At 39.3% G+C, this 24,902-nt stretch overlaps 1 protein-coding gene across 5 annotated transcripts in view; it reads left to right on the forward strand.

Moving 5' to 3' along the window:
* LOC110458673 (arachidonate 5-lipoxygenase-like) overlaps positions 1 to 24,902 on the forward strand; it is a 74,199-nt gene that overhangs the window by 42,945 nt on the left and 6,352 nt on the right. For 4 of the 5 annotated variants that reach the window (XM_021510509.1, XM_021510511.1, XM_021510512.1 and 1 more), the window contains exons 2-7: positions 4,605 to 4,649; positions 7,303 to 7,431; positions 11,860 to 11,957; positions 22,612 to 22,747; positions 23,705 to 23,800; positions 24,774 to 24,870. In XM_021510509.1, the coding sequence (XP_021366184.1) occupies positions 4,605 to 4,649; positions 7,303 to 7,431; positions 11,860 to 11,957; positions 22,612 to 22,747; positions 23,705 to 23,800; positions 24,774 to 24,870 (601 nt within the window). Of the gene's footprint in view, positions 1 to 1,278; positions 2,365 to 4,604; positions 4,650 to 7,302; positions 7,432 to 11,859; positions 11,958 to 22,611; positions 22,748 to 23,704; positions 23,801 to 24,773; positions 24,871 to 24,902 lie in introns of those variants that run through there. The other variant, XM_021510510.1, reaches the window with a different exon arrangement.

The raw sequence follows: 24,902 nt of genomic DNA on the forward strand, positions 1-24,902 counted from the left end.
AAAGGTACAGCTGTTATATACACCCTACAAGTCAGGATAGGTCCAGCTGTTATATACCCCTACAAGTCGGGATAGGTCCAGCTGTTATATACCCCCTACAAGTCAGGCTAGGTCCAGCTGTTATATACCCCCTACAAGTCAGGAAAGGTACAGCTGTTATATACACCCTACAAGTCAGGATAGGTCCAGCTGTTATACACCCCCTTACAAGTCAGGATAGGTCCAGCTGTTATACACCCCCCACAAGTCAGGATAGGTCCAGCTGTTATATACCCCCTCCAAGTCAGGATAGGCCCAGCTGTTATATACCCCCTACAAGTCAGGATAGGTCCAGCTGTACGTTAGGTAAATGCTTAGTTTTGTCATTGTGATTCCGTAGCGTATTTTTTGGGGGAAGTCGTCGATAGTTTGCCAAGTTCTGTCCCATCACATTACCGTTTAACTATGACAGTAAATCTGTTAGAACAAATACGACATCAGCACGGGTGTTCTTACAACCATTAAACTGGTATCACGAGACCATGTCGTGTGCTTTAGCATGAACTATTGGCTACAGGGTTAAAAGTTCCTGCACTGTGTATTAACCCATTAAGTTCGTGGTAGATATAGACGGCAAATCTGTGCTGGAGGTGAACCGTAACGGAATAATTACAAACACTCGCCATATCAAAGATGATCCCAACTGGGCCGATGTTCCGCGGCCCTCCACCTGTACCATCACTCGATGTACATAATTGTGTCTGTTTTGTCATTAAATACAAACTCAGTTTTATAAACCTATATAACAGATGAGAATTGAACGTATGTTTTAGTTATTAGTAGTTTCTACTTTGTTGCTTTTCAAAATAATTTTGATATGAAATTAAGGTATGGTGATTGAAGTGTCTGTATTCCCTCGAAATGGACATTTAATAAAATAGGAAAATGTAAAGTCTGAGAGCCAAGTCATGACATGTATAAGGCAGAAAGTGTGAAACTCTTATATATATATTTTTATGCTACAGCATTGTTTATTAGAGCGGCTACGATATATAGTACGTTAAAGGGCACTGAACACTTTGCTAGACTCCAATGGAATAGGGTACAACTTGTTACACCTCAGTAAGTGACAGCAGATCACGTGACCCCGAAAAATTCATTGTCACTCATCAACGGATCGATCAGAAAAAAAGTACACAGTGAGAGCGAGGTATTCCGGACTAAAGGCTTGCTGTACGTAATGATGCTTTGCTAACATAGACGAGACCTGATAATGATCGTTCCAGGATTTTGTGGAGATATATTTCTCGATTTATGAAACTATTACATTTGCTTGTTCTATCGTTTCAAATCATTTCAACTATGTCTTGCTCTGTTAGCACAAACGATATTACAGAAGATTGAAACTCCAACATAGGAAATTGAGAGAAAATTCAGGAAATAAACCCGAGACGTTGTATTAAAGACAATCTGTGTTAATCAAATAGGACTGTCCCGGGAGAGGAGTATTGACGGGGAAGACTTATCTAATCCTGTCGCGACAGCGTCGTGGAGTACAATCTATAGTGGTCCTGTGTGCCGATTATATAGGGGTGTAAGGTTGATGTATTTTTATACATCACATTTAAAAATAGGTACCACCTAGTCGGTCATGTGATTTATATTGATCGCCTACAGAGAGGTCTGGGTAAACCGGAGTTTCCTTATATGTAGCAGACGGGATACCTGGGTACATGTGAATTACTAGAAGACACGTGTAGTAGGCCAACGTACGTGTGTTCAAGTCGACATCTAACAACTGTCGTCTGTTAGCTATGGACCGCGTGATCAAATATTTCAGGTGTACAGTGTTAAGCAGGTGTGTCGCTTGACAAGTGTTTTAGGTAGGCTAGCGTCATGGGGAACTGTATAGGGACGAAAGAGGCGACAGACTATTATGTGTATGTCCGGACGGGAGACCGGAAGGGAGCGGGAACGGATGCAAACGTAACCATAATTCTGTATGACCAAAATGGCGGGAAATCCAAAGAGTACCCGCTTGATAACTGGTTCCGGAATGACTTCGAAAGTGGTTGTACGGATACGTTCTCCATCAAAAACTTGAAACAATTTGATTCAGTATCTAAAGTGGAGTTTTGGCGGGACAGCAGTGGTCTGGGGGCTGCTTGGTACGTAGATAGGGTTATGTTGGAGAATAAGTCTAACAAACGGATGTTCGTCTTCCCAGTGTATCGCTGGATAAAACCAGGATATCACTACGTCATCAAGCATCTCGACACGTCACTGCCACAGTTTGATGACGATAAGGACCAGAGGACAATGGAGCTCGCGGACAAACAGGAGCTCTACGCGATCGGATTCAAGGGCAGGGGCATGCCAGCTCAGGTATCCATGGCAACAGGTCCCTGCTTAATGTTTTTCAAGTACTTGCTATACTTGTAGAAGTTTTCATATGTCTGTACTTTCTTGTATTCCCTGAAGAATCGATGTTGATAAGAGCATCACAATATTGCATGTAATAATGACAAGGAGTGCACCTATTTTTCGTACGCCACGCCTAATTAAGTATATTAAATTAAGTAAACGGCGCCAAATAAAACACATGTATACAGTATAAACACTCGCGATAGAATGCAGGTGATGCATGAAACATCAATTACATACTAAGAAACCTGTTTGCAAAAGCGACTTAGAGGATTTACGAACTTAGACGTACATTAAGTTATAAGTAGTTTGATATTTATTGAAAGGCCCTAGTACTGTGAACGGTTAATAGGTGATCAGCTATGGTATACATTTTCAATAACATGACGATGATGTCACCAAGTTTAATTTTGTAGTTATTATACAGCATAAATAAATACCACACGCACATGTAACTTTAAGGCTTTATAAGGTGATAAAATAGGCGAGCTGAAACATTCCATGGCATACACCTGGGGGCCCTATAAGTGATTACACAGAGGTGTGTACAATTAGCACTGTCTAGTTAGTACAGTGAGACAGACAAGACTTGTCCGTACGGCTGACATTTACTGCCTAATGGTTCTTGCTACTTTATACTGTCATATATTTCTTTACACATTGATAACAGTGGGTTGTTAACATAGCGTCACCTTCCTCTGTATTTTACACTTGTGCACGATGTCCCGATATCAATACATCACTGGGATTACTTTCCCAGTCTTCCTGTTTAACGTTATCCTGTCGGAGACAGTTTGTTGTGGTCCATTATAGTTGTTATAGCCTCTTACTTCTCAGTCGTCATCGTCCTTGGCTACGGTTTAATCTTAATGATGTCATAATCATTTTCTCACATCCTGCCGATTGTCATAGTTGTTACATGTAGCATGACCTTATTTGTATCATAGGACGAGGTGGTTGTCAATAACTTAACGAGGTAGCCTGTACATTACACAGGATTTGATTGACCTTGTCACAAGGACCCGAGAACTAAGACACGTTATACATACTGTGTTATACTGCTTCTTGGATCTCAGGTCCCCGTGTGCATGATGAGAATCCAGATTTGTTTGTGGGTATGAAATGTTGAGAAGTACATTAAAGAGGAGAGTGATTGTGTACAAACTGTTGATATATGTGAGGACAGCAATAAAATGACTTTTTATGTAGGCATGCCAATCTAAATGTGGATCCAACATGAAAAGGGGATTTATTACAGACGTAGGTAGCTGCAGTTGTTGCATTGTGATGTAATGGTTACTACATATCCCCGATTACCTGCACTGATACCACACCGTACCTCTCCGCGCCTCCCGCCTCCACGTGCACGCAGTACACTGACAAGCAATAAGGGAGAGTATCACAAACATTGCTACATACAAAATATCTTTTATTCCTTAGAAGAATCAAGCTGAGAAAATCATGAAACATATTATCTCCAAACCAATGTTGTACTTTCTATAAAAGAATGTGAGAGTGTTGGTAATGTCTAAATGTCCATCCTTTCTACAGGAGTGTTCCAAACAACCGGACTTTAACAACAAAAAGTTTTATATTCGATCTAACCGGGGATTTTGCTGGGTATTTGATAAAAGGTGTTCTTTTCAGATTAAACGAGGTCCTTCTACATAGTTTGAGTGGGATTCTAGATACTTTTCAATTTCTGTGCATTTCAAAAAAAAGTTTCCCGAACTTGGTTTTCATATTACCAAGTCCTGAATACAAGTTGTTCTGGATGCTATTTCAAGAATGTAAGGTGTGTTCCAAAGGCAAGATTGACCCTATGACCTTTGGGTTGGTGGAGATATTTTTTTACCTATACTACACAATGGATACAAGACCATTGAGGATCTTTTGTTCTCAATTATGTACACATGCACACAATTTTTGCATGAAAATTCTGCAAAATGAACACAAATTAAAAAAACAAAAGATTCATCATGACTTTTATCAAATTAGTTATACAAAATTTGTGTTGGTTCGTTAATTATCATACAAAATATGTGTTTGTTGGTTAATTATCTTTTGGCCCTAGTTACAAAGCAGTATTTGATAGAGTAAGGAGTAACAGTATCATCTGTTCCTATGGCTCCGGTGGTAATAGTGATACCCATAGTGTGCTGGCAGCAGCTGGTTTATAGTAAACCTATTTTATGTTTCAGGTGAAACAAATTCCAGATGATGAACAGTTTTCCTTTGATTACAAAGTAAGTAACCCTAGTATTTGTTGTAGAACTGTATAGTTACAATCAAGAGATCCCTTCCCACAGGGACATGAAAACTTGTTACAGCTATATTTGGACCAAAACTATGTGTTCAGGGTAATTTTACACGTTTTTAAGAGTTTAGATCAACTTTCGGTAAAAATGCCACGAAACTAATCTGGACACCCTAGTTTAGTAAATAGTTGAAAATACAGCTGTAACAAATTCCCAAGTCCCTGTGTCCCTTCCCTGTAGACAAAGTGCTGTTTCCTGTTTGAATGACTAACTCTAGATGATAGTCTAGATCTGGCCCCTGTTTCACAGAGCTTCTTAATGCAAATTATATTCTTTGCTTATATTTTTCAGGAATTTTACATTTCCTATCAAATGTTCTTAACTAACATTTCCTGCCAATCCTTCTACTTGTTGAATCTATATAGAGATGGTTTCTCAAAATAAAATCTTGCTATTTAAAATATAGCCTTTCAATGAATCTGATTTTGAGAATTTAATTTAGCAAGGGACTGATATCTAATTCCGTCAACTTCGATGATGCTTTCTTTAATCAGACATAGTTAGGAAAGGAAATTTGTTTAACAATTTTACTCACCAAGCATTTATCAGATTTGGTGTCTGTTAATTTGAAAGACAGACAGAGATACAGACAGACCTTGTTATCAGAGATACAGACAGACCTTGTTATCAGAGATTCGAAAATAATGAAAAACATAATCTGCTGTAATGTACATGTAGATGGAATCAGTGACAATAATGTCCACAGGTTATTTAGATCATTGTAGTAAATCTAACAGGGAATTTTGTGGGTTTAAAACATCTATTATGTCACAATGTGCTACAAAATGGTTTTAGATCAGTTAGATATAGCACTGCACACACTTAGCACGACAAACAATATATTGTATAGACGATTTATAGGACGTTAAGTAACCACACTCTGCTCGCTCGCATAAAACCTGCACATGCATGAAATTATAAAAGCTTGTTGAATGAAATATTTGAGTATGTGGTAGACAGGTGTATGTTATCTTTAGGCGATCTCGATCTCGGCAGGATCTATTTTAGTGAACTCCTAGTGTAGACTACTTCACACTGTATATGTTTGTACTCCCTCCCAGTATCCCCCTCCCCTGAGGCCCCCTTTCCTTTATCCCCCTCCCCTGAGGGCCCCCCTTCTCTGTATCCCCCTTCCCAGGACATGCATGCATGGAGATCAAGGAGGTCAGATGAGGAAGTACTCCAAACTCTGATGAAAAACTATGTATTTACGTTGGAATATAACCATGATTTCACTGTAGATAAACATGTCATTTATGTATCTAGTTATATAAAGTTGTGTGAGGAGGTAGGATAAACTCATCACCCTGTAGCTAGATACATCCCAGAAGATCGTATCCAGGTGATGAGTTTAATCACGGGTTAATTGTGTAGACGCCCCAGTACAGGATGTGCCAAAAAATCAGATGGATTTCAGAAAATACATTATATTTTGTAAATTCAATTTTAGAAAATGCTTGTATAATACCTGAAGGGACATATAACTTGACATTAAATTTTTCATCTTTGTTTATATAGCATAACCCTTCCTCAAGTTCCTCGATTTATAGGTTTAAGTAAACTTGGGTCAAAACGACACTTAATATGCCAACCATGCTGAAGGTATTTCCAATTTTTGGTTATTTTTGACACTTCAATATTGAGTAGGCTTTTCAAGCCCTTCTTTTATAATCAGTTCACATGTTATGAATTATCCACCGATATAAACACAACCAAATATCATAGGAATTCACCTTTCACTATAGCCCACCCCTTGTTTTGTTGGAGGAGTAGGGAGTATACTAGAATCAGCTGTCTGTCTGCTTGTAAAAGGAAATTGTCCAGACATCTCCTGTGCATCTTGTACAGTAAATAACCAATTTCAATAACAGATTTTTTTCTGAAATATATCACGTACTTGTGCACTACAAATGGTAGCTTAAAAACATTTTTTCTAGAGTGATTTGTGTTTTGTCTGTATGATCAGAATCTTATGTTGTTGTAAACCTACATTATATTTAGGTTATTTTGTATCCTGTGCATAGATAGGACTCTAAATCTAACTGGTTTATTATAGCAACCCCTTCTTCCCCGATCAAATAATAATAAAATCAGGCCTTAACGATTTGGCTTTCTGTCTGTAGACTCGAGATTATAAGGATTAATTACTAAATACCTACAAATATCTCAATAAGAGTTGTACTCTCTATCTATTTAGTTGTTAGCTGCATATATATGCATTTCATTTTTCATTTTAACATTTTTTTTACAGATTTATGCCAGTTCATGAAAAGCTGCATGGCTTCACAACTTCTCCTTTAGTGCGTTATTGCACATAAGAAATCTTTGCACACTTGATCTACAAAGTGAATTCTGTATGTATGTGTAGTTCGTTGTTAATTTTGAGATTTAGATTTCATTGTTATTAGTATTGGTTAGTAGCATATAACAATCAAAATTTAGCCATTAGGGTGTAGGGGTATTATATTATGGGTTCCAGTTAAAATAATACCTATACATTTAAAATAGTCAAGGTCAGGGAATAAACATCAAGTTTTATGTCTATTATCATTGGTATAACTATGATTCGTTTCCTTCACAGTGGAACATTGCAACAAGGAAAATCAAGATGATTGCTCAGAGCAAGATCATCAGTTTGGTGAGTGGGACCTGGGAGAGTCTCGCGCATCTCAAGAACGTCTACACATCAGAAATCCTTAAGGAGCCAACGGTGAGTAAGCTACAACCGGGTGTTCATAATTATACCTTATAACAACCGGGTGTTCATAATAATAACTTATAACAACCGGGTGTTCATAATTATACCTTATAACAACGGGGTGTTCATAATTATAACTCATAACAACAACTGCAAACCGGGGTGTTCATAATTATAACTTATAACAACAACCGCCAACCGGGGTGTTCATAATTATAACTTATAACAATAACTGCCAACAATTAACACTTCTTACACAATTTAGTACATACCGTACTAGTCATCGAAATGTCACATATAACATATAAACACTTATTGTTTGTGTGCTTCTCGAAACCTTTCACAATCCATATACTTACCAACCCGAGGAAACATTGTAGAAAAATAAACACTGTTACAATATACAGACCCCATGGGTCTCTTGTTTAATTCAGTGGTGATCATGTCTGCTAGTGAAAAGAGTAAAGATAATTCTTTATTACAGGGTATAGTGTAGTATCCAGTTCATGGACAATGCCAAAGTAACTTCTATGTTTCTACTTTTTAGTCACTTTTGATAAACAAATCTAGATATAGTGGATTTGCTTTGTAATGAAAAAAAGATCACAAATTCACTTTGTATGTCTTTGTTGTGAAATACAAAATTTGGTCCTTTTCTGTTTATCTGACCTTAATTGGCATCGTTTGACAAAACACATTGTCTTTATAGTCAATTATAACAATTCAGGGTTCTGTTCTCTGGCTAAGATATACCAAAGTCTGTAAAAATGGTAGTTTCTATTCCTGCTTAACGCCCACCAATTTAGGAGTTTTAATGTTGTCAGTTTAATGTGACCAGGTGGGGTGTCTTCGGCAGTATGTTTCAATGAGGTAGCACTACAAAGTCAGCATCAGTTCCAGGCTATCACAAGGAGACAAATAGGAACATATCGCAGCCTCACAAAACCCACGCATACACTACACACATGCATCTTGCACACAGGGGAGGCTGTCCTTATATGACCATAGCTGTTTATTCTGAGTAGTTTTTATACGCCCGTCAAATTTGACGGGAGTATTATGGTATGGCGTTGTCCATCCGTCCGAAACTTGGTATACATTATAATCATGATGTGAAGTTGTGTCTCCTTTAAAAGAATTTTGATTCGACAATTTTTCCAAAAGTTATTGCCCTTTGTTCATTTTAGTATTTGATTTTTGTCCGGCAATCTCCTCCTACATTTTTCAACAGATCACTTTGAAACTTAGTAGGCTAAATCATCATGATATGTTGTTGTGTTTCCTTGAACAGAATTTTGATTCAACAATTTTTCCAAAAGTTATTGCCCTTTGTTCATTTCAGTATTTGATTTTTTATCCGGAGATTTTCTCATACATTTTTATAGCATGTCAGCTAACCACTCTTTGAATGATGCAGATCTTATTTCAATGTAAGAAAGTATATAACACTATATGGCATTCGACGGGCATATATTGTTCCGCCCCGCGGTACTCTTGTTCACATCTTATTATTCAAAATAATAAATCATCAGTGCGGCAGAAATCGGAGTTGCTATATATTTGTATGTTAATGTGTAACTCAAGCCCCAACTTCAGATATGTCCAAGTTTTCTTAAAAAAAGAAAGGAATGTCTATTTATGTAAAATTGTCAGCATTTATAACTGTGCATTGAAGCTGATTTATATCACTGGGCTGTGTGGTACCTGTCAGGACAGACACCTTCTGTAGAGACAACAATACAAACTAGAAATCTCAATTTTGTCAGGCTTCACCGCAACTGCAATTAATGCATTAATTCAGTTGTTTTTTAATCTGAGTCACCTGTGTCCATTTTTCAGTACTTCAGGAAACCGGTTACCTATTTCACTACTGTGAAGTTTTTCAAGAACGATAACTCCTACATGCAATTACTATGTGTATATGGTTTTATTATAAAATGTTAATTTTTAATCGTTTATAGATAATTAATTTTACACAATTTCAGCATACATTAATGCAATACTATTTTATGTCAGTATCATTTTTATTGACATTTTTATGCCAAAAATTGTGTTTCATTTTTTCACTCCTTTTACATAAATTTCCATTTAAAATCCTTAAAATTATGACAACCAATATTTTTTTTGTGGCAGAAAATGTTCCTTACTTCAAAGCAATATAACTACAAAATTTGGAGAAATTCTACTGAGAAATGGCAACACAATCCTATTACCTTAAGCAGTATAACCCTTTTATTTATTCTTTGATGGTAAACACATTTGTCTGAGTATGCCTACTAAAAAACATTAAGTCAGTTGATATACCTGATTATGAAGCAGAGAATAAAATGGCTACCACCAGACAGGTACAGACAAATGTAGAAACCAGGAAAATGTTAGCTACAGTTCAACAAGGATTAAAAGTGCATGTATAACTGTCGTGATTATAACTTACCTTACTGTGAAATGGAGACTTAAGGGTGTATACTACCTTACTGTGACATGGAGACTTAAGGATGTATGCTACCATACTGTGGCATGGAGACTTAAGGATGTATGCTACCTTACTGTGGCATGGAGACATAATGATGTATGTTACCTTACTGTGACATGGAGACTTAAGGTTGTATGCTACCTTACTGTGACATGAAGAATTCAGGATGTATGCTACCTTACTGTGAAATGGAGACTTAGGGGGGAATACTGCCTTACTGTGGCATGGGGACATAAGGATGTATGCTACCTTACTGTGACATGGAGACTTAAGGAGGTATGCTACCTCACTGTGAAATGGAGACTTAAGGATGTATAATACCTTACTGTGACATGGAGACTTAAGGACGTATGCTACCTTACTGTGACATGGAGACTTATAGAAGTATGCTACCATACTGTGACATGGAGACTTAAGGATGTATGCTACCATACTGTGGCATGGAGACTTAAGGATGTATGCTACCTTACTGTGGCATGGAGACATAAGGATGTATGTTACCTTACTGTGACATGGAGACTTAAGGTTGTATAATACCTTACTGTGACATGGAGACTTAAGGATGTATGCTACCTTACTGTGACATGGAGACTTAAGGGTGTATACTACCTTACTGTGACATGGAGACTTAAGGTTGTATAATACCTTACTGTGACATGGAGACTTAAGGACGTATGCTACCTTACTGTGAAATGGAGACTTAAGGGTGTATACTACCTTACTGTGACATGGAGACTTAAGGATGTATGCTACCTCACTGTGAAATGGAGACTTAAGGGTGTATACTACCTTACTGTGACATGGAGACTTAAGGTTGTATAATACCTTACTGTGACATGGAGACTTAAGGATGTATGCTACCTTACTGTGACATGGAGACTTAATGGTGTATGTTAACTTATTGTGACAACAAGACTTAATAATTTATGCTTCATTACTGTGACATGGTGACTTAAGGGTGTATGCTACCTTACTGTGACATGGAGCCTTAATGGTGTATGTTAACTTATTGTGACAACAAGACTTAATAATTTATGCTTCATTACTGTGCCATGGTAACTTAAGGGTGTATGCTACCTTACTGTGACATGGAGCCTTAAGGATATAACCCTACTGTTACATGTAGACTAAGGATGTATGGTAAGGGTGTATGCTATATCTTGGTGTGACCATCATCTCCTTTCCAAAATAGTTCCACACTTAAACCATATGTGAAATATCCCATAGAAACGATAGCCTGAAGTTTCTATCAATTGATGACTTTTTCGAAAGATGTGAAATAAGTCAAATTGCATTAATACAATGTAATGCTCGAGTAATTCTGCAGCAGCAGATTATGTTAGTAGTGTTTTAAAGGGAAAGAACTCTTACACAAATCACAGGTATAATGTGTAACATAGCATAGATCCTTAACCAGAATGTACCAACATTGTATTTTTTACATTCCGCATATTATAGGCAAACAAATGTTATGCTTCACTGAAAGCAACTATATATACACCTGTGATATGGTAATAAGTAGGTGTAGACAGTATACCTTGTATTCACTGGCCCATGTCATACAAATCAGTGTTATATCAGTTTGTAGTTATAGATCACTATTGTCATCTACAATGAGTTGAGGAATTTTATGATTTATGACGTTATTTTGGGAAATGACTTATATAGGCTAACATGTTGTCAGACTTTTCGCTTTTTTTAATTAATGAAATTTTCAAATTTAATAAATATTGATAATATTATTTGCTTATTTTTTTTTTACTTAACATTACAATACTTGTTTAAATATTATTTGATTGAGACCTTTCAATACCTTTCCTTTAAGCAAAGAGTTGTCCGATTCTTCAAGAATCTCAACCATTATCTCCCCTTTGAATGAAAAATGGTCTTGTCTTAGAGTGAAGGGTATTCTTATTAAATGAAAAGAATGATTAATACTTGAGTGAAAAGTATTTTTTTCTTTGTAGAGTGCTACAAGATGGAGTAATGACATATATTTTGGACTCCAGAGAACCGCCAACATGAATCATTCCGTTATCAAACTGTGCAGCAAAATTCCAGAAAAGTAGGTTCATTGACCGTATGATTGCATTTCCAGGTTCTCTCAGCTTGTCTTCTCTAAACGTAACAGTTGTGATGTCTATCAGGGTCTATCATGTAGGACTTAGGGAAGGTGGTTGGTATGTCCAATATGTTGTGTGAGGGCATGGTTTTACCTGTTGGGATAGGGGAGGGGGATCATTTTGTTGAAGGGTCCTGTGTCTCAGGGAGGGCCGAACATGTGAGGGTAGGGGTCGGGGTGGTTGTGTCCATTGTGGTGTGTGTGCTCATGGCATAACGGATGGAGGTAGATGAGGGGTCACTGTGTCCACTGTGGTGTGGTTGTGGGAGGGACCTAGCCTAATGGGGAAGTTGAGGGAGATATATGTCCAGTGTCATACAATTGTAGGTGAGAGAGGCTGTGGTGGCAGAGGACTCTGAGGGTCACTTCATTCTTATATGTGGCTATACTGGCATTAGGAATTGCTGGAACAGGACATGCGTCGTAGCTAGGGCTTCCTTTGTAACAGAGTGCTGATGAGGAATGGCATTAGGGATTGCTGGTACAGGACATGAGTCGTAGCTAGGGCTGCCTTTGTTACAGAGTGCTGATGAGGAATGGCATTAGGGATTGCTGGTACAGGACATGAGTCGTAGCTAGGGCTGCCTTTGTTACAGAGTGCTGATGAGGAATGGCATTAGGGATTGCTGGTACAGGACATGAGTCGTAGCTAGGGCTGCCTTTGTTACAGAGTGCTGATGAGGAATGGCATTAGGGATTGCTGGTACAGGACATGAGTCGTAGCTAGGGCTGCCTTTGTTACAGAGTGCTGATGAGGAATGGCATTAGGGATTGCTGGTACAGGACATGAGTCGTAGCTAGGGCTGCCTTTGTTACAGAGTGCTGATGAGGAATGGCATTAGGGATTGCTGGTACAGGACATGAGTCGTAGCTAGGGCTGCCTTTGTTACAGAGTGCTGATGAGGAATGGCATTAGGGATTGCTGGTACAGGACATGAGTCGTAGCTAGGGCTGCCTTTGTTACAGAGTGCTGATGAGGAATGGCATTAGGGATTGCTGGTACAGGACATGAGTCGTAGCTAGGGCTGCCTTTGTTACAGAGTGCTGATGAGGAATGGCATTAGGGATTGCTGGTACAGGACATGAGTCGTAGCTAGGGCTGCCTTTGTTACAGAGTGCTGATGAGGAATGGCATTAGGGATTGCTGGTACAGGACATGAGTCGTAGCTAGGGCTGCCTTTGTTACAGAGTGCTGATGAGGAATGGCATTAGGGATTGCTGGTACAGGACATGAGTCGTAGCTAGGGCTGCCTTTGTTACAGAGTGCTGATGAGGAATGGCATTAGGGATTGCTGGTACAGGACATGAGTCGTAGCTAGGGCTGCCTTTGTTACAGAGTGCTGATGAGGAATGGCATTAGGGATTGCTGGTACAGGACATGAGTCGTAGCTAGGGCTGCCTTTGTTACAGAGTGCTGATGAGGAATGGCATTAGGGATTGCTGGTACAGGACATGAGTCGTAGCTAGGGCTGCCTTTGTTACAGAGTGCTGATGAGGAATGGCATTAGGGATTGCTGGTACAGGACATGAGTCGTAGCTAGGGCTGCCTTTGTTACAGAGTGCTGATGAGGAATGGCATTAGGGATTGCTGGTACAGGACATGAGTCGTAGCTAGGGCTGCCTTTGTTACAGAGTGCTGATGAGGAATGGCATTAGGGATTGCTGGTACAGGACATGAGTCGTAGCTAGGGCTGCCTTTGTTACAGAGTGCTGATTTTTTGTGTGTGTGAAAGTGAGGAAAGCAACAAGTGCTACAAACATATTATCCAGAGACCCTCCTATGTGTCCAGCTGACAGATATGAGGAATGGCTGAACTATTTCAACCATCCTGATAGAATGACTAACTAAATGCCACAAATCCTCCATTTCCTCTGTATCTAAACATGCCTTTGTAACTACATGTTTTTGTGACAACATACTTTACTTTTTTGTCTTACATCAATTTTACTGGTATTTCTTTCCTTACATATGCATTCACCATAGGAAACCACATGGTCCACGTGTTTGATTAAATGATATAATTGACATGCTTCAGGTGTAGGAGTTCCCACTCCATGTGGTTAGGGGTCTGCCCAGACAGGTCTGATCACTCTTAAAACCGTATTTACTATAATAAGCACACAGGTTGCTTTAAAAAATTAAAGAAAAGAGAAAATAATAAGATAACAAAATATTGTCTTAGTTAGATAAGGGTTTGTAATTATTGTGTGTATAGGAGACCTTACTGTCATACCTACTCACTCTACTGATGTTTGGGGTAGTCCATCGCCTTTGATGAAATTAATGAAAAAAAATGTTTGTTTGATTGTGGGTTTGGGGGATGGGGAATTTAATTGCATTTGGTGCATAAAAGGGGAAGGGCACTTATACAGGGAGAGTGCTAATTATAACAAATATGGCATAACTCAAAAGATAATAATTTGTAACCCAAGGGGGTGTCTAGCTTTGTGAAGATATCGTGCAAGTCTACAACCCATGGTGTACTATTAAAAGACCTTTTCAATGTGGTGTAACAAAATAGGCCGATATAACAGTGGGTGGAATATAACAAAATCCCACAAGTAGGGAGTAAAGCTTCCTATTGATATTGATCCCACTGATATTAATCCCAATGACAAAACCTGAGGATGCATTCCTTTAACTCTTTAACTTTAACATATGCACGTATGAACTATTTTAATGTCCAATCATTTTTCTACAGTATACACTATAACAGACCTTAAACAGTTTATTTTGTAAAAACTTTGTTAGTTTTCGTTATATTTATACAAAGACAGTTGTAGTTTTAGGGCCTTTTTAGGGAGTCAATACATTGTAAATAACCTGAATACTAACATAACAATTATCATGCCTGGTAGCTTAATGGATGAGTGAAGCTGACTGCTCTACAATGAAGAGGTACGGGACCAAGTCCTTATAGCAGAGCCGAGATGTTTTTGTGCAATAGGAAATTATACCTTATATCTAATTTTCTTTGTATATTACCCTTTGCTATAGTAAATTTGGAGTAACTCGAAAACAGATATATTTTGCACTAGAGACTTTGACAATGATTTTCTGTCACAAACTGTTTTACAATATTAGAAACAAGGAGCAATTACTCTGTATAAGGAAAACTCTTAAGGCCTAAAGCTCACAGAGATAAGACTGTATAAGGCTTTGGGCTCTCTAACTTAATTATAGAAAAAAAATCATTAATATAAATTGGGGGTCTGTTCTCCATGGTAACATCGATACTTGCAATTATTAATGTATAGGTAGCTTGTATTCCTGATGAGCTGTAGCTAGCCGTAAGGCTTATAAAACGGTTGTATAAAATTGAAGAAGGACATGCCCTCCTATTTTACATGTGTTTTGTGTAATTTGTTATACATTAATGATCTTGTAATCAACAGTTCTGGTACTCTGCCCTTCATTTTCTCTTATCGTTATGTACTGTAATATTGCAAACTGACAAAAGCAACAGCAGAGACTGTAGTTCAGATATGACATCACGTTATGAATCCAGATTGAGCTAATAAAAATCTGCCAATTTATTTTATATCAAGTGATTGTTAATGGTAAAGGTAAAACTATTTTCCATGCAACACTGACAAGATAACAATGTGATACCTCTGTAAGTGTCGGCTCACGGCTCAAATACAGACAGGCTATTGGCTACTGGCTAAAACAATGGGGGAAACCAGATTTGAATATACATGTGTGATTAAATGTGAAGGATTCCTTAAATCTACTGAGCATTAATCACTGTCATTATCTCAACTTGTTTTGAAACAATTACAAGAATCTTGGGTAAGAATATATATATATATATCCATCTTGTTTTAAACAAAAAATGGTTTGGCTGTTTTTGTGAAGAGATCCTGTGCCGTGTTCTCCACGTTATATAACAGTTAGATAGGGGTGTAAAGATGAAGATAATGGAGTTTTTGTGTTAACGTTGTACTGAAGAAACCAGATTGAACATTTCAAATATCAATGTTTTTGGCATTTAACATATGGTTCTGTGATTTTATTGGTTGTCTGACCCAGATTTTATTGGTAGAACACTTCAATCTTGGCTAGTATACAGAATACATGTTTATCTAAATGTATACACCTGATTGTATCACTGACTTTGTTCTGTTGACTTTGTGCTAAAGGTGTTTATTTCTTACCTATAAATCTTCTGCTTGCAAGCTTCTAGTGCAGAATGAAGGCTGCAGTTAGAATGAACCGGTCCCCTCCATTATCTTAAATTCAATGAGCAAAAGTGAAGGTGATAAGGGGGGTTATTGAGGATGTCTGAATTGTTACTTGTGGAGGTCATTACTATAAATTCTGTTGAGGTAGTGATGAGGTTTAATGTGTACCATTTAGAGGACGTCAAATTGATAATCATATGTTTGGGGTTTAAGCATCCTCTGAATAGCTAAGGTTTTAAGGACGTGCCTCCATATGTGTTATGCATGTGTGCTGGAGGCTGTATGGTTTTGTATCTGTCTCCTTGTTATAACAAACTTTTAGAGTGTTACCTCACTGAAATACCATAGGTCAAAGTCTCCCAGCATGGCTTTCCACCTGGTCACATCATACTGATTGTGGGTGAACCAGTCATCGCACTTACCTTAAATGCTGAATGTGTAGCAGGGAATAACAACTACAGCACCGTTTTAAGGATTTTAATAGCTCCTGGCCTTGGAGCAGAACCCATTTGTTACCATCTTCACATGGGTAAATGTTCAGCAATAAAGACAGTTGTGAGGTGGATCAAGGCAGGCCTTGCAATGTATAAAAGATCAAGGTTAGAAATACAAGTTAGGAAAGGAAAAGATAACATACACACTTTTTAATAGCAACTGGGTGAGTTATACACATTATTGTTGCCAATTGCACATAGAAAAAAGGGATTGGGGGATTGTTTTTCATCTTGTCCCTTTTCTCGACCACTCTAGACGACTACTCTAGACGACCACTTTAGACAAAGACGACCACTCTAGACAAGTAGACGACCACTCTAGTCGACCACTCTAGACGTAGTCGACCACTCTAGACATAGATGACCACTCTAGACGTAGACGACCACTCTAGGCGTAGACAACCACTCTACTCTAGACGATCGACGACCACTCTAGACGACCACTCTACTCTAGACAACTGACAACCACTGTAGACGACCACTCTACTCAAGACGACCACTGTAGACGACCACTCCACTCTAGACGTAGACGACCACTCTACTCTAGACGACCGACAACCACTCAAGACGACCACTCTACTCTAGTGGACCACTCCACTCTAGACGACCACTCCACTCTAGACGACCACTCTAGACGTAGATGACCACTCTACTCTAGACGACCGACGACCACTCTAGATGACCACTCTACTCTAGACGACCACTCCACTCTAGACGACCACTCTAGATGACCACTCCACTCTAGACGACCACTCTAGACGACCACTCCACTCTAGACGACCACTCTAGACGACCACTCTAGAAGACCACTCTAGACGTAGACGACCACTCTACTCTAGACGACCACTCCACTCTAGACGACCACTCTACTCTAGACGAACACTCCACTCTAGACGACCACTCTAGATGACCACTCCACTCTAACGACCACTCTAATGACCACTCTAACGACCACTCTAGATGACCATTCCACTCTAACGACCACTCTAACGACCACTCTAATGACCACTCTAATGACCACTCTAACGACCACTCTAACGACCACTCTAATGACCACTCTAACGACCACTCTAGATGACCACTCCACTCTAATGACTACTCTAATGACCACTCTAGATGACCACTCCACTCTAACGACCACTCTAACGACCACTCTAGATGACCACTCCACTCTAACGACCACTCTAACGACCACTCTAACGACCACTCTAACGACCACTCTAACGACCACTCTAATGACCACTCTAACGACCACTCTAAAGACCACTCTAATGACCACTCTAACGACCACTCTAACGACCACTCTAACGACCACTCTAACGACCACTCTAACGACCACTCTAACGACCACTCTAACGACCACTCTAACGACCACTCTAACGACCACTCTAACGACCACTCTAACGACCACTCTAACGACCACTCTAACGACCACTCTAACGACCACTCTAACGACCACTCTAACGACCACTCTAACGACCACTCTAACGACCACTCTAACGACCACTCTAACGACCACTCTAACGACCACTCTAACGACCACTCTAACGACCACTCTAACGACCACTCTAACGACCACTCTAACGACCACTCTAACGACCACTCTAACGACCACTCTAACGACCACTCTAACGACCACTCTAACGACCACTCTAACGACCACTCTAACGACCACTCTAACGACCACTCTAACGACCACTCTAACGACCACTCTAACGACCACTCTAACGACCACTCTAACGACCACTCTAACGACCACTCTAACGACCACTCTAACGACCACTCTAATGACCACTCTAATGACCACTCTAACGACCACTCTAACGACCACTCTAACGACCACTCTAACGACCACTCTAGATGACCACTCCACTCTAACGACCACTCTAATGACCACTCTAACGACCACTCTAATGACCACTCTAATGACCACTCTAACGACCACTCTAACGACCACTCTAACGACCACTCTAACGACCACTCTAACGACCACTCTAACGACCACTCTAACGACCACTCTAACGACCACTCTAACGACCACTCTAACGACCACTCTAACGACCACTCTAACGACCACTCTAACGACCACTCTAACGACCACTCTAACGACCACTCTAACGACCACTCTAACGACCACTCTAACGACCACTCTAACGACCACTCTAACGACCACTCTAACGACCACTCTAACGACCACTCTAACGACCACTCTAACGACCACTCTAACGACCACTCTAACGACCACTCTAACGACCACTCTAACGACCACTCTAGCGACCACTCTAATGACCACTCAAACGACCACTCTAGATGACCACTCCACTCTAATGACTACTCTAATGACCACTCTAGATGACCACTCCACTCTAACGACCACTCTAACGACCACTCTAGATGACCACTCCACTCTAACGACCACTCTAATGACCACTCTAACGACCACTCTAATGACCACTCTAATGACCACTCTAACGACCACTCTAACGACCACTCTAACGACCACTCTAGACGACCACTCTAGACGACCACTCCACTCTAGACGACCACTCTAGATGACCAATCCACTCTAATGACCACTCTAATGACCACTCTAACGACCACTCTAACGACCACTCTAACGACGACCACTCTAACGACCACTCTAGACGACCACTCCACTCTAGACGACCACTCTAGATGTGTGGTGGTATCTATCCAGCATAGATCTCTGGCTCATTGAAACACACAACACCCTCCCTCCCCTCTTCCGACCTCAGCAAGGTCGCAATCCCTACACAGTTGATAATCACAAGACCTAAGTCAACCTACATTAATGATTGCTAAATAAGATCACTGGACTGTGGATAGAGTCTCAGCATCATATTTATTAATGGTGTAAGCTGTAGTGGCTAAAACACAAGATCATTCAGTGTAATACATCAAGACATTGTTGGAAGCTACAGGCCATGAAAACTTAGTGGGGGCCCACTTCAAAATCATCTCAATATATCCAAAGTGGAAACAGAATCAGGTTAACGCTTAGGTATGCTCGTCTCAATTATAAAATCCAACCCAGAAAGTAGGGCAATGTGTTCTCCATTTGTTGAGACTATTGGTACATCATGGTTGTCTAGTTATCAAAGGGGCATCACAGTGAAGTGTATATATATATTTTATTTTTCAAATACTACATAACATATCAAGTGAGTCTCCTTATGGAAAATAACGATCGGATTTGGCTGATAAATATTCATAAAAATAAATAATTTTAAGATAATCTTCGGGATTTCTACCTGTCTGACCAACGTTTTGTTCAGGGATTTCCCTAACTGACCTCAGCCAAGGGAAACTATCCTGGTGATGTTTGTAACCACTGTAACTGACCTCAGCCAAGGGAAACTATCATGGAACTGTTTGTAACCACTGTAACTGACCTCAGCCAAGGGAAACTATCCTGGTAATGTTTGTAACCACTGTAACTGACCTCAGCCAAGGGAAACTATCATGGAACTGTTTGTAACCACTGTAACTGACCTCAGCCAAGGGAAACTATCCTGGTAATGTTTGTAGCCACTGTAACTGACCTCAGCTAAGGGAAACCATCCTGGTAATGTTTGTAACCTCAGTAGCGGTAATTTGCTCCTTATTTCATTTAGGACTTGGTGACTGTGACCTATATTTTGACCGCTGATGTCAATGAAAGAAAAATTGTTTTTAAACCATTTTTAGCCCGAAGGGCCAAGTGAGCTTATGGCATGGTGCGGCGTCCGGCGTCCGTCCGGCGTCCGTCCGGCGTCAACTTTTTACTTTAAACAACTTCTTCTCAATAACTTAGAGGCCCAGGCTGATGATATTTGGCCTGTAGCATGCTGGGATAAAGGGCTACCAAGCTTGTTCAAATGAATGACCTTGACCCACTTTCAAGGTCACAGGGGTCAAATGTCTTAAAATCTTCAAACGACTTCTCCTCAATAACCAAAAGGCCCAGGGTACTGATATTGACCCTGTAGCATGCTGGGATGAAGGACTGCCAAGTTTGTTCAAATGAATAACCTTGACAAACTTTCAAGGTGACAGGGGTCAAATGTCCTAAAATCTTCAAACCACTTCTCAATAACCAAAAGGCCCAGGGTACTGAAATTGGGCCTGTAGCATGCTGGGATGGGAGGGCTACCAAGTTTGTTCAAATGAATGACCTTGACCCACGTTTAACCTGATGTCCTTGTTCAGCATTCAAGGTCACAGGCGTCATATGTTTAAATCTTTTAATTGGTTCTTATTAATCAAACACTGATATTCTGCCTGTAGCTGTATTTTAGTCCACTTTTAAGATTACAAGTGTGAAATTAATACCAGGTGAGCGATGCAAGCCCATTGGGCCTCTTGTTTCCTTTGCATTTTCATATGAGATCATCAACCTTATTATGTTGGTATGTGAAAGGAGGATACACTGCCACATGTCAAAATTAGGTCACTGCTACATGTACCTTAATTTTTGGAGCATTTCTTCCAAATGATTCCATCTGTGTTCAATACTTCACCCTGAAAACGAACTTTACCTCAGAGTAAGTGGGGGTTAATGCTAAATAGATATCAATACCTCTGGTACCGCACACATCCCACTCCTTTATTCTGCATGGACATTAAAAGCTCAATCAACACTTTAATTTCTATCCAAAAATCCACTGAATGCTTCAGGTTTTAACTAGTTTCAATTTTTCTTGGTTACTGTTTTTACCTCTGAATTGTCCTCTTAATGCCTGGGGCATTTTTCCATGTAAGTTACCAGAAAAATGACCATAACCTAGAATTTAAGTATAGCTAGATACATAAAAGAGAAGATTTGAAGGAAATGACCAGTAAGTTAATGTGACGTTGGTTTGTAACTCTGAGCCCACAGGAATCTGCTACAGTTGCCCTTCCTCATTTACCATACCCTCGGCTTCTGTGCTGTAGCATCATTAACATTTTGCTTGTAATCCTTTTCTTTGAAGCATCAGAATTATATCAATTATACATGGCTCTAAGTGGAATTAATACGTTATGGTAATGTGCTGTACATGTTCTGTTCGTGTGAGAGTAGTTTGTTGTAACGTTAGGGAAATCATACATTGTAAAAACTTAAATGTTTCTCCTGTTTTTATAATCTGACATTCCTGACATGATGTGGGATGGGATTGGTAGTGTGATGGAGTGTCAGCTGTGAGGACCAACCCTGGAGTTTCTGAGTTTCTGTTGTATTCATGTATATCCAGTCAGTATCAGGAGGGGCACATGATCTATAATTCTCTAAGGTCAAATAACGTGTCATGATTCAGAAAAATTCATTTCAATATTATTTTGCATCTATTTAGTGAAATATGTATGAACTGAAGATGACTCCTGGGACCAATATTTTCAAGCAGAATAAGAAGGTTTTCATATTTAATAACACAGGTTTTCTGTATAAAAATGTATCAATGTGTATACAGTGGAGTAGTGAATTCAATATATTATAGAAGGTGTTACAGGCTGCACAGCATTACATAATACACACCATATACACTTAGCAGCTATAGTCTCTTTTCTCTTTATATTAAATCCTGTAAATACCAATAACAAACATCGTAATGACTTACTTTTACATTCTTAATGGTTTTGATTGGATAGAATATTCCGAATGATGCCATATTTTATTTAACGATATTTATTATTTTATAATTCTTTAATTGATAATGGCTGACATTGTGAAGGTTAATCAATTAAAACTAATGCTAAATTTAAGAAATCTCACCTCTTTTCAGGTTCCAGATATCGCTTTATTTCAATCTTAGTACAACATGAACAGTCAATGGCGATAGGTGAAGGTGAACGCTTTACAGGTCAAGGACATTGTAAACAGGAGGACCTAAAAAACTATTATAATACTACAATTCATTATATTCATGTCCTTTTTTCAGTCTTGCCGCGACAGAAGACATGCTGAAACCATTCTTAGAGGGTTGGTCCCTAAAACAGGTGTTTGATACCAACCGACTGTTCATAGTGGACTACAAGATCCTGGAAGGCCTTCCTTGTAAATCGGATAAATTTATGGTGAGATAACTGTGTATATTACCTGTGTCATTGCCTTGGTACTTTGCACTCAATATTGTGGTTATTCAAATCAGCTTTAAAAACGTATTAAGACCGTAACACAAGCACAGTACAGTGTACTAGTTATTGTGGTATACAAACCATTGGGGAATACTGCTGGATTAGAGGTCAAGGTGATTTACTGAGGACACATAAGTGTTAGCCATGTGTCAGACAGATCTCATTAGATCACCCATTGTACAAGTACAGATTTAGTGACCACGTGATGGCCGGCGATTTGTTATACACTATTGGTTTCTAAAAAGTAATGACCAGATTGTATTCTGTTAATACATATAGTGTTGGCAGTAAATTATTACATGACTTTGATAGGTTTTGCCTAAAAGTGCTTATACAGATATTCATTGTTAGGATTGTGAGTCCTGTCCTCTGTGTTACTATGGTAATCTTTAATCCATTAAATCCTGCATCTTTAGTTGGAGCTGACAGTAAGCTGGTCCCAGTTACATATATAATGATGATGTACATGCTCATTTATTATCCTTTTATGTTCTTGCTATATTACTGAGGATGTCTGGTGGGATTGTTTTAGATGTTACTGTAAAGCTGACTGGATATATCTAGTGTTATACCCTTTCAGTGATTAGGAAGCCAACAGTCATTTTCTAGTTTTCAACTATTTCAATGGACCCATGTTCTTTGAATCTATATGAAAATTTGTCAAATGTTATGGACATTTCAATTATAAATAGGCCTGTAGTCTAAGGGTCAATTGTCCCTGCCCTTCATTATACATATCCCTTCTCCTTCAACAAATTGAAAACAAAAGATATGACTAAGACATTCCAACAATGTACTAAGACATGAACTGACGAGGAGAACCAATGATTCCAACAATGTACTAAGACATGAACTGACAGGAGAACCAATGAAATAATGTGTTTGTTTGTTTGACAGGTGTGTGCACCCATGGCACTGTTCTTTTTGAATGGTGAACAGCATCTGGTACCCATAGCAATACAACTGAAACAGAAACCTGCTGAGGACAACCCTGTAAGTCTGTCAGAAAGTGTCTGAGATAGGTCAAAGTCTTGGAAATGGAACAGAGGCTAGACTGAGAGTCTTAAACCATTCATTTAATTATCAGAAGCTTGTACTAATAAAACAATATTGCTGAGGCAGAAAAAAGGTTACAAAAAGAAATTGAGTCCTTATTGAGTTTTTTATTATAAGGACTTTTAAAACAAGTGTTTTTGATTTAATCTCCATTGGTGCCACTAGAAGTGACTATATACCTTTGCTGCATTTTGTCCGTGTGTCACTTTGAATGGAGCTTTGTCTTATGTACTCTGTCACCTAGAATTCTTGGTGGAGTGTTGCTTACTGAAGAGTTGTAGCCCTTTGTTTAACACAGAGCACATTGTCTGGGGCCTATGTTTGACACAGAGCACATTGTCTGGGGCCTATGTTTAACACAGAGCACATTGTGTGGGGACTATGTTTAACACAGATCACATTGTCTGGGGCCTTTGTTTAACACAGATCACATTGTCTGGGGCCTTTGTTTAACACAGATCACATTGTCTGGGGTCTATGTTTCACACAGAGCACATTGTCTGGGGCCTATGTTTGACACAGAGCACATTGTCTGGGCCCTATGTTTGACACAGAGCACATTGTCTGGGCCCTATGTTTAACACAGAGCACATTGTCTGGGGCCTATGTTTAACACAGAGCGCATTGTCTGGGGTCTATGTTTAACACAGAGCACATTGTCTGGGGCCTATGTTTAACACAGAGCACATTGTGTGGGGACTATGTTTAACACAGATCACATTGTCTGGGGCCTATGTTTAACACAGATCACATTGTCTGGGGCCTATGGTATCATAGTTGACAGTAATGAGATCTAGAGTGAAGTGAAGTCATAATGTCTTAAAATGTCATTAACTACATGTATCAATATATCTGTCTGAAGCTACAGTGTATAACTACAAGTTATGAATATTTGTGTGTGTCTTTCCAGGTGTTCCTTCCCACAGATCCACTGTGGACATGGATGATGGCCAAGATGTGGTTCAACAATGCCGACGCCTCCTACCATCAGTCTCTCACACATTTAGGTATGCAGGGAATTGGGAGGGGGGGGGGGGGG

The sequence above is a fragment of the Mizuhopecten yessoensis genome, unplaced genomic scaffold (genome assembly GCF_002113885.1).
Source record: "Mizuhopecten yessoensis strain PY_sf001 unplaced genomic scaffold, ASM211388v2 scaffold9685, whole genome shotgun sequence".
Taxonomy (NCBI): domain Eukaryota; kingdom Metazoa; phylum Mollusca; class Bivalvia; order Pectinida; family Pectinidae; genus Mizuhopecten; species Mizuhopecten yessoensis.